At 42.5% G+C, this 11,109-nt stretch overlaps 1 protein-coding gene across 1 annotated transcript; it reads left to right on the top strand.

The window, feature by feature from the left end:
* The first annotated feature begins 390 nt into the window (after positions 1–390).
* LOC119363237 (protein FREE1-like) lies at positions 391–11,020 on the top strand. Its single transcript, XM_037628552.1, has 17 exons — positions 391–1,180; positions 1,363–1,449; positions 1,556–1,687; positions 2,428–2,562; positions 2,827–2,892; positions 2,987–3,097; positions 3,637–3,731; positions 4,687–4,792; positions 7,393–7,423; positions 7,503–7,590; positions 8,594–8,620; positions 8,746–8,896; positions 8,993–9,251; positions 9,536–9,764; positions 9,889–10,039; positions 10,136–10,318; positions 10,735–11,020. The coding sequence occupies exons 1-17, from the start codon at positions 479–481 to the stop codon at positions 10,750–10,752; spliced, it is 2,571 nt and encodes an 856-aa protein (XP_037484449.1). The 5' UTR covers positions 391–478; the 3' UTR covers positions 10,753–11,020.
* The last annotated feature ends 89 nt before the right edge of the window (positions 11,021–11,109 follow it).

The following is an 11,109-nucleotide window of genomic DNA, read 5'->3' as shown; positions in this document are numbered from 1 at the left end:
AGCGCGCCAAGTGGCGCTGATCATTGTGAGCCTCTCAAAGAAGCGCTCGTTAACTAGTTGCTTCTAATTAAATCATTAATTTGCAGTTTAAAAAGCATTGGTTTTCAAAGCCAATCCGTATCACGTGGGCCTTTACGCTGACGGACACGCACGGCCTAATTCGATCCACACACCAGTAACCCGCCGTGTCGGACGCGTAGTCAGAGCGGCGGACAAAACAACTCCCGCGAAAGGCGAACCCAATACCACCACAGCAACCATCGCGACCGTCCACTTCCACCCGCCGACGAGATCCAACGGCTTCCGCGCGCGGACACGCTCCAGAGCTAACGCGTCAACCTCCGAAACGAACCCCCACCTTCTTTACCCTTTCTTCCCCTGCAAACAAACGCAATCGCGAAGCATCGAATCGGATCAGAGTTTTGGGAAAAAAAGACAGACAGAGAGGAAATCGCCGTCGCCTTCCACCTCGCCGGCGATGCAGCACGGGAGCGGCGACTACGCCTCCTCCGCCCCCGCGGGCCACTACTACCCTCACCAGTACGCGCCGCCGGGGCCGACCCCCCACCCCGCCGCCGCCGACCCCCCGATCCCGGGGGGCTACGCCTCCGCGCCGCCCTACTCCGTCGGCGGCTACCCCGAGCAGCCGCCATCCGCCCCGTCCTACACGCAGCCGCCCCAGTACGCCGGGTACCCGCCCTACAACCCCACGCCCTACCCCCCGGAACCCACGCCGGCGCCGTACTACAGCTACTCGCAGCCCACCCAGCCGACTCCCGCAGCGGAACCCAGCCCACCGCCCCTTCCCTATGATGCCCCGTACTACGGTGGAGGCTACCAGCAGCCCGCCGCTGGGTATGGCGACGACGATTACCTGAACGAGGGCGCGTATGCCTATACCGGGGACGCAGGCCCCGAGCCGTACGGCGCGCGGGGCACGGCGCCGACCCGGTCAGGAGCCGCGATGTTTGATGACTACGGCCGGTCGATTGGACTCTCGTCCGGAGGGGCGGAGCAGCCACACGGCGGCGGGGGCGGCAGTGTGGGTGGGAGCTTTGGGAAGATTGCGAGGGCTGTTCCAAAAGCAGAAACCCATGAGGATGCTAGTGGTGGTGCGCAAAAGTTTCGGGTTAAGCTGCTGCCAGAGGGTGCCGGAAGCCCTACCGATGTGCTTTGCCAGGTAACTTCATTAACGATAAGATATCGGTATTGTTTCAGTCCGAAATTATGATATTGTGCAATGGTTTTTATGATGTTCCTTCTTCACTACATATATGTACTTGTTCCAACGTCCATATTGATGGTAAGTGGGATTGTTATGATACAAGAAATCTGTACTTATTAATTATTATGCTGTTGCAGATTGGTCTGGATGGAATCCGCATGCTTGATCCCAGCACAAGCAGGACCCTAAGGATTTATCCCCTTGATACACTGACGAAATGGGAGGTGTGTTGGACAACATTTTTGCAGAAGATTATGGTTATATTTTCTCATCACTGATATGATACACAGTAGTGAGAGTATTCTAATGGTTGACACTCTGCTTATTTAGGTTTTGGATTCAACTGTATTTGCGATTTGGGCAAAGACTTCAGTAGATTTTGAAGCAAAGCGAATAAGGCTGAAGTCAAACAGCTATACTTCTAATACTTTGCTCGACACTGTGACAGCAGCAACAGTCCAGGTACTCACCACAATTCTCTTTTCACCATCCTTGAGTAGCCTCCTAGCTATACTGAAAACAGTGAAAATCCTTCTTCTCAATGCTTTAATGTCTGTATATTTTTTAGTTTTGTTTCTTTGGCAGTGTTGCTGCTTAGCATTTCAACTATATCTGTAATAATTATCAGTATGAATGGTTTACTCTAGTTATTTATCCATGCTATGGTGTTGCTTTGGTACTTCTGGTTCATTTTACATGTTATTTTAACTCCATACTTGTAGAAATAAGGAGTTAATGTCTTATTTTTTTGCATGGTTTGCCCATGTATGCTGATCAGTCAATACTAATACCGATAGACCATCAATAGGGTTATTTGGTGAGAACTGTTTAGTACTGAAATGACATATATTTTCTACCGAAAATAGGTAGTAAAAATGAAATATGTATTTTTTTTATGAATATTTCGCCTTCTATAGTATGACCAGATGAGCAAAATCTCATGCCAATTTTTTGTTGTGTGCGAACATGTTTTTATCTGTTCTGTTACACTTGTTGTGTTTGAATTGCTCCTATCTTGCTGATTCTATTTTAACCATATTTTTGTTTACATGAATTTTTATGTTAACATTCGATATTTGTGTTGCCCAGATTGGTTACTAGCTTGGAACTACATAATTGACACTCTGTTTGATTCTACATGTTGCATTAAGAATTTCTTCCTTAGATTAAGCCTTGTTTACTTTTGTGATTCTATAACGTAGTTTAAAGAGATCGGTGAAGATGCAAGAGCCAAAGGAACAGTAGATGCTGGTAAATCCTCAATACAATCAAATGAGAAGAAAAAAGGTTTTGATTGGATGTTTGCGAAACCTGTTGATGAAGTGAAAGATCATTGGGTAAGATGAAGCTGCTCAATACCCATTTACTTACATGGTAGTCACAGGATTGTTTGAAACACATCAATTTACTTACTTATTTCTTTAGAACTGTTTAGGAGCATTCTTGTCATCCATGACCCCTTAAACTCTTAACTCTTTGAAGTAATTAATTCAGACGGGACCTCCATCTCTTAATAATCTTATGAATATTTTTCTTCTCGTATTCTTGATTAAAGGTTGCAGTATACTTAACATGTGATGTTACTGTGTCTCCACTTTCAGGTTCCAGATGAGGCTGCTAAGAAATGCCAGTCTTGTGCTGGTGATTTCAGTCATTTCAACCGCAGGGTAATTTATATAGTAGCTTTGTTCAGCTATGCATGTTATCACCAGAACTATGAAGTTATAATGTATGATATGGGTTTGTTATTCTTTGTTCCAGCATCATTGTAGGAACTGTGGCGAGATCTTCTGTGATAAATGCAGCCAAGGAAGAATTGCTCTGACAGCTGAAGATAATGCTCCACTTGTCCGAGTTTGCGATAGATGCATGGTATGTTCTGCTACTGTGTGGACTTAGTTTAACGTTTGCTGTATTCACTTTCTAGTTCTCTGTTTCCTTCCAAATATTGTTGACAATAATTACCTTATTAAAAGAAAGGTGCCCAATCCGTACTTTTCTTTCTTTTTCTGCTAGCCAACTGGAAAAAGAATTACGTCACCAAGTTTGTTACAGCTCTTCAGCCTTTGTTGGGTTGCTTAGTATTTCTCCTTAAGCATGTCCTTGACTTTGCTCTAGTTGTTTTTATCATCACTCAATTTTGTTAAAGCTCTTTATTGTGTTTCTTATTGATGGTGTTTTTCCTACTCAGTGGCTTAGATCCTTTGCATTTATTTGTCTTCCATTATTATTACCAGTGTAGCGGCTGTATTCTGGGAAGCATTTCGCTGCACTAAACTATTCCAGCTTTTGATAGTTGTGTGTGAAAATATGCTTGACGTGTAGATATTCCAGCTTTTGATAGTTGTGTGTGAAAATATGCTTGACGTGTAGAGATGCTGCCAAGTTCTCATAATAATTCTCTTCCACAGGCAGAGGTTTCTCAGAGACTTAGTATGGCACAGGAAGCTGCCAACAGATCTACCACAGTGCAAAGTCATGGAGATCTTGCAAGAAAACTGAAGGTAATATACTAGATGACCCTTTCTCTATGCGATACACCCATATAAGTGGCAAAAAATGAACTTGGATGCCAATGGAAAAGGAATATTGCCATAGTTTTGGCCACAAACCAATTCCGCCGATTACGGCTAAATTAGAGAACTTACTTTTGTGCTAAAAGGAGCCCCCTAGCCGTACTTTGATTTCTCTTCTTTTTCGTTTTGATCTAAAAAGTGCGAAGGGTAAGAGCCTAGTAGGAACCGCTTAGGTAGCTGGAACGTAGGGTATACATCAGTGAGGAGAGATGTTGATATCCTATGTGTCTAAGAAACCAAATGGAGGAACATAATGTTAAGGAGTTGGAGGATTCCGGCTTCAAGTTGTGGTACACCGGGACAACTACAAACAAAAATGGAGTAGGTATCTTGATCAACAAGAGCCTCGAGTATGGTGTGGTAGACGTCAAGAGGCAAGGAGACCGGATTATCCTGGTCAAGCTGGTCGTTCGGGACTTGGTTCTCAATGTTATCAGCGCGTATGCCCCATAAGTAGGCCACAATAAGAGCACCAAGAGGGACTTCCAGGAACTTTGGGAGGACATGGTAAGGAGTGTATCTATTGGCGAGAAGCTCTTCATGGAGACCTCAATGGCCGCGTGGGTACATCTAACACGTGGGTACATCTAACACATGTTTTGAAGGGGTGCGTGGGGGCTTTGGTTATGGCAGCAGGAATCAAGATGGGGAGGATGTCTTAAGCTTCGCTTTAGCCTACAACATGACCGTAGCTAACATCCTCTTTAGAAAGAGAGAATCCCACCTAGTGACTTCCAGTAGTCGTCAACACTCTAGCCATATTGATTTGGTCCTCTCGAGAAGAGAAGACAAGCGTGCTTGCCTAGATTGTAAGGACATGTAGAGTGTTGTCCCTCAACATAAGCTTGCGGTGGCTGACTTCCGCTTCTGAATTTGTGTCCATCATATAAGCGAGCCAAAGTCGCTAGAACGAAGTGGTGGAAGCTCAAGGGAGAGGCACCTTAGGCTTTCAAGGAGAGGGTTATTGAGGAGGGCTCTTGGGAGGAAGGAGGTGACGCAAACAATATGTGGATGAAGGTGGCGACTTGTGTTCGGAAGTTGGCTTCAGAGGAATTTGGGGTGACCAAGGAAAGTAGAAGCGAAGCTAAAGATACTTGGTAGTGGAACAACGATGTCCAGATGTCGTTTATAGGAATTTTGAAAGAATTCTATAGGATAGGAATTTTGTAGGAAAAATTCCTTTGAAGCCCTTTGGTTTTTAGGAATTGATTCCTATTCCTATGAAGGATAAGAACCAATCTTTCACGTTTCAAAGGACAAAAAAACATTAGCCTAATGGAAAATTTCCTGTCCTATGAGTCAAATGACATCCCTTTCCCTATAGGAAATGAGATACATGCCATCTCGCTTCCTATGGTTTTCCTATTCCTATGATATTCCTATCCTATAAGGAGGCCTAAGGAGACTGACTGTTTCAGAAGCCTACACCTGGATAGGAGTGTGGACAACATAGTAGTGGCGAAGAAGACTGCAAAGTGAGCTGTGAGGGAAGCAAGGGTGTACGAGGACCTCTACTAGCGTTTATACATGAAGGCGAAAGGGACATCTATAAGATGGCCAAGATATGAGAGATGGAGACGAGGGATGTCAACCAAGTCAAATGCATCAAGGACGGAGCAGATTGTCTTTTGGTGAAGGACGAGGAGATCAGGCATAGATGCAAGAGTACTTCGACAAGTTCTTCAATGGAGAGAATGAGAGCTCTGCAATTGAGCTGGACGACTCCTTTGACGATATCAACGAACGTTTTGTGTGACGGATCCCGGAGTATGAGGTCATGGAGGCTTTAAAAAGGATGAAAGGAGGCAAGGCGATGGGCCCTGATTGTATCCGCATTGAGGTGTGGAGAGGCCTCGGAGACGTAGCGATAAGATGGCTAACTGAGCTTTTTAGCCTCATTTTCCAGTCAAATAAGATGACCATGACCGAAGAATCGAGGCGGAGTATATTAGTACCAATCTTCAAGAATAGGGTGTGTGTGTGTGTGTAAGGTTGTACTAATTACCGTGGAATTAAGTTGATGAGCCATAACTGAAGCTATGCGAGAGTCATTGAGCGCCTCTCAAGAAGAATGACAGGCGTGACCAAAAATCAGTTTGGTTTCATGCCTGGGACTCTGAGAGGTCGACCATGGTTTATTTTCTTGGTACGAGAGCTTATGGAGAGATACATGGAGCAAAAGGACCTGCATATGGTGTTCATTGACTTGGTGAAGGTCCGTCTCCAGATGCACCTAAGGAGGCCTAAGATACCATAGAATGTCATGTGGTAGGCCTTGGAGAAACACAAGTCCCTACAAAGTACGTTACCCTCATCAAGGACATGTACGGTAATGTTGGGACAACTGTTCAAACAAGTGATAACGGCACGGATGACTTCCTAATTAGAATAGGACTGCACCAAGGGTCAACTTTAAGTCCTTATTTTTTTTGCTTTGGTGATGGATGCGGTCCCAAGGGATATACAAGGTGATATCCCATGGTGTATGCTCTTTGTGTATGATGTGGTGCTTCTCGACGGTAGTTGGAGGGGGGTTAATAGAAAGTTAGAGGTGTGGAGACAGACTTTGGAATTGAGAGGTTTTAGGCTTATAGTAGAATTAAAACGGTACGTGAGGTGCGCTTTCAATACTATTAGCCACAAGGAGGTTAGCCTTGATGGACAGGTGGTATCTCAGAAGGACAAATTTCGATATTAGGGTTCAATGCTGCAGAAGGATGGTGATATCGATGAAGATGTGAGCCATCGAATCAAAGCTGGATGGAAGAAGTGCTGCCAAGCTTCCTCGGTGAATAGTGCCACAAAAGCTAACAGGCAGGTTCTATAGAACAGCAATTCGACCTGCGATGTTGTATGACACAGAATTTTGGCCAAATAAAAGGCGACATGTGCAACAGTTAGGTGTAGCAAAGGTGCTCATGTTGACATGAATGTGGTCACACAAGAAAGGATCGGCCAGGAATGATGATATACGTGATAGCCAGGTGGCACCGATTGTCCAACATCATCTGGGATGGTTTGGGCATATACAACACTAGGGCTCTAGAAGCACCAGTGCATAGCAGACGGATAAATCGTGCTGAATTGCTGGAAATGCCAAGATAGTCGGGGTCATAAAGAGAGATCTGAAGGACTGGAATATCACCAAAGAACTAGCCATGGACGGGTGTGTGGAAGGAAGTTAGCTATCCATGTGCCAGAATTATGGGTTTCAGCTCTAGCCTACCCCAACTTGTTTGGGACGGAAAGGCTTTGTTGTTGTTGTTGAATCTGGAAAATATATAACCAAATGTGGAAGCCCAGAGTAGCAGCATTATTATTTGAAGGGACATTAGATCTTGTTTTTGAACTTCTTGCAAATGAAGTATGGTTTTTTTGGCAGCTTTACATTTTTTGTGCAGTGTCTATTGCTGTAGTAACTACATTCTTAATCTAGTGTTTGGAAACCTTATTCTAGATCCGATTACTAGTTAGATTTTCGAAAATTATGTTACCATTATGGTTATTATTATGACTACGAAGGAAGACTGAAGCTAATGTGATTTGTTCTGTGAAATTGATGATTTAACAAAAAAATCCTTTGATCAACAGGAGGAACTGGAGAGGAATCGCAAGTCTTCAGGTACTTTCATGTTCCCATGAAGTGCATTTTTTAACATTATTAGTAATGCAGCAAATTTTTGAAATTTCTTCTGTCAAAGGGACGGCGTCTGGAGGTGCATCTGGAACAAGAATGCGAGAAGTTGCGTGCCCTACCTGCACAGTCCATCTTCAGGTCCGTCACAGATTATAGGGAGTGTATAGCTGAAATATAAAATGGTCTTGTAATAATTGTTGATTGATCACTAACATAACATATTAAATGAATGTTGAACTGCAGGTTGAAGTTCCAATCTCTGGCTCTGAAACAGTCGAATGTGGAGTGTGCCAGCATGCTTTTCTCGTCAGCGCCAATTGATAGGGAGACAGAGCGTGACCTGTCAAATTATTCTGTTGATAACACTATTTGTTTCCCCAGTTCTATACCAGAAATAAGCGTGTGTGTTCAACTTGTAGATGTTTGTGTGGCTGTGTTGGTAATCGAGGTAGGATGTATTTATTTTTCTTGTACATGTGTGTTCTGAACATGGGAAGTTGTTGCCAAAAATGCTGGTTGTTCGTGAAGAATTCCAACAGAATACTCGTTGGTCCAAACAGCGTGTACTTCTAATCTGACAGTTTCTTAAGTCACGTACTGACCGAAGTTCTATCATGCTCCCTTTTGGGTATAGCTTCTCTGCTCTTGCAGAAACCGAATATGGGATGACTTTGAAGCAATCTATACAACTATATAAGATAAAGAACTGCATGCTCGTGATTACACATGAATATGACGTGTTGACTTGGATCTTTTTTGGCTTCCTGTCTCAGAAAATATATCGTTTTTTCAGCGTGATGCACTTGATATGAACATATCGAGTTGAGTAACGATATGCTTACGAGCCAAAACACATTATGTTTGATGAATAGATCGTAAGTCTTTTTTAAAATGCATGTGACCGAAATTATCTGCTGACAAGGAAGCTGAACCAAAAGCAAAATCAGACCAAACCGCGTCTACTGATGAGGGCGGACCCAAGCTAGCGACAGTCAAGTCAACCGATCATAGAAATATCTCCTTTCTTCTTTCCTTTTGCTTTGCACACATACTAGTGGGCAGTGGCACCGGCAGCAAGTAGTCTATTCATCTCAGATCTGAAGTTCACTCCCTCTCCCGGTGTTCTCTTCCCAGCGTGGATCCTAAATCGCGGACGCCGGACGAGGAGCGTTCCTCTCCAAGGTCAGTGCACTTGACGAACTGCTTAATTATTCCCAGATACAGCTTCCTTGTGCATCCTTAGTCTGATATTGTTTAGCAACTTCCTTGCCTTTATAATTGCAAGTTGTAATCGATCGCATCGGCAGCTTCTTACATCATCAGCAATTAATGGCCACCGGAGGTATGACCCTGGAGAGCCTACCGAACGAGCTACCATTAGACTTCTTGAGCAAAATCACAAATAACTTCTCCGGTGAGCTACTACTTGGTCAGGGCGCGTTCGGGTCAGTTTATAAGGTAGTACTGTATGATTTTGCCACAACTTTTTCCGTCAATTCAGATGTTGATACGGGAAGGTGCTAAGTTAGATTAGTTTTTTGTGACATTGAACAGGGGATCCTGGACGATGGAGTGGTTGCTGTGAAGAAGCTCGCAGAAAATTCGCCTGTACCACGTGACACAATATTCGCGAATGAGGTTCAGAATATTATGGTGCTCGAGCATGAAAATATCGTCAAGTTGGTTGCCTACTGCCGGGAAGCACAAAACAAATTGGTGCAGAGCAACGGACGATATATTATTGCAGAGATCACTGACACTGTACTCTGCTATGAATACTTGCCTAAGGGGAGCCTTCACAAGAATCTTTTTGGTATGTCATAGGAGTATCATTTACTATCCGGGGTAGTATTATTTTTCATGCACCTTGTTTGGAGTTCTAGCATGACTTTGCATAAGGTCCTCTTTTTCCGCACCAGTAATTTACTGAGCAAAAAGGATATCATCACACGTTATGAATAGAAGAATCGTGCTGTTTTTCTGGTGGAGATTTTTCACTTCACAAGATCTTTGCCGTTGTTATTATTCTGAGATATTGTTATCGTCTTTATCCACCATCTTAGATAAATTATAAAATTCCATGACATGTTACTTCAGGTGAATCCAGTAGCATTGATTGGGATATGCGCTTTAAAATAATAAAGGGAATATGTGAAGGTATACATTTTCTACATACCTTGCCTAGTCCCGTTCTCCATTTGGGTCTGAAGCCTCAGAATATACTACTGGGTGACAACATGACACCGAAAATTGCGGATTTTGGTTTCTCCAGAATATTCGGCCAAGATCAAACCCGAAAGAACACACGAAGTGTCGTGGGATCGATGTAAGTTACTGCATGTCTATTATGATGATATATCAGCTATCTTGTTCCTATACTGTAATGTGAAACTCATTTTCACATCTCCAATTAATGATGCTGATTAATATCTTGATGTTAATGCCGTTAGTGGGTACATGGCCCCGGAGTATCTGTACAATGGCGAAATCTCGGCTCGGTCAGACATATATAGTTTAGGCCTAATCATAATGGAGATATCCACGAGAGAGATGAATAGTTCTAGCACTGACCAGAAGCATGCAAGGAAATATATTGATGGAGTAAGAATTAATATACTTTATCTTTTGAAGACTAAAATTGAGAATATTCTCTCAGTTGATTTCCTTACATTATGATAGTTTCACATTTTTATGTAGGTAAAAGAAAATTGGACACTGGAGAAAATAATGTGTGAGTACATTGAGTTAGAAGAACATGGTTTCAATCAAGTAGAAGCATGTATCAATATTGGTCTACAGTGTGTAGAGATTGATCAGAAGAAGAGACCTTCCATAGAGAACATTGTCAATATGCTCAATAAGCTTCCAGTGAGCGAGGAGGTATGAAATTCCCTTTGGACACGTTGGCTCCCTGTTGAGAATAGTTAATTCTCTAAATTGCGAAGGAATAATCCTTACTAGTTTTCGTAGGCTGAGCATTTAATATAAAAATTTACATAATTGAACAGATTAACAGTGGTGCCTAGGTACAACTAGATTGATAGGAAATGGCCCACTTGCATTCATGTTTGTATTTAACATTTCAAGAATGATTCATGTTTTAAGATATTATACATTCACCTTTTTTTTTACTTAAATTCATCAGATAGTTTAGTAAAGTTGTTACTTCTCATTTTTTGACACTTAAGTAAATCTGCTACTTCTCATTTTTCATATTTCACACTTTCTTATCTACACTATATTAACATAGAATCTTTATATTTCGACCGATGCTAACACGTGTCATCAAATTTCAGGTCTCCCTGTCCACGTGAGCACAAAACATCCCACTTTTCAGTGAGAGATGCCGAACATCAAGTAAAACAAGATCAGTGCTACAAAAGTGGATGATGAAACCAATGTTTGCATTCAATAAAGCAAGCCATGATGGCCTTTTTGTAAAAAAGTATTAATGAGAAGTGTATTGTGAACATGACCCATTGATATCACACAATTGCAAATATATTTAGTTTTACTTCCTCTGGAGATTTCTGTACCAAACATCCTTTTTTGTTGTCAAGAGAGAACAATTTTGCGCAGTTATGCCTTTTCATGTCAGTTCTAAATATTTTTTTGTTTTCCCTAAAATTCTTAGTAAGATGTCTACACTATCTATACGTTTCCATCTCCTC

Source organism: Triticum dicoccoides, chromosome 2B (assembly GCF_002162155.2).
Source record: "Triticum dicoccoides isolate Atlit2015 ecotype Zavitan chromosome 2B, WEW_v2.0, whole genome shotgun sequence".
Lineage (NCBI taxonomy): Eukaryota > Viridiplantae > Streptophyta > Magnoliopsida > Poales > Poaceae > Triticum > Triticum dicoccoides.
This window is presented reverse-complemented; position numbering and strand designations above follow the sequence as displayed.

Excerpts from the sequence above, each read along its gene's own strand:
- LOC119363237 (XM_037628552.1), top strand. The coding sequence starts at position 479 with ATGCAGCACGGGAGCGGCGACTACGCCTCCTCCGCCCCCGCGGGCCAC. Across the intron at positions 7,424-7,502 it reads GAGGAATCGCAAGTCTTCAG|GGACGGCGTCTGGAGGTGCA; the intron begins GTACTTTCATGT and ends CTTCTGTCAAAG. Across the intron at positions 10,040-10,135 it reads CAAGGAAATATATTGATGGA|GTAAAAGAAAATTGGACACT; the intron begins GTAAGAATTAAT and ends ATTTTTATGTAG.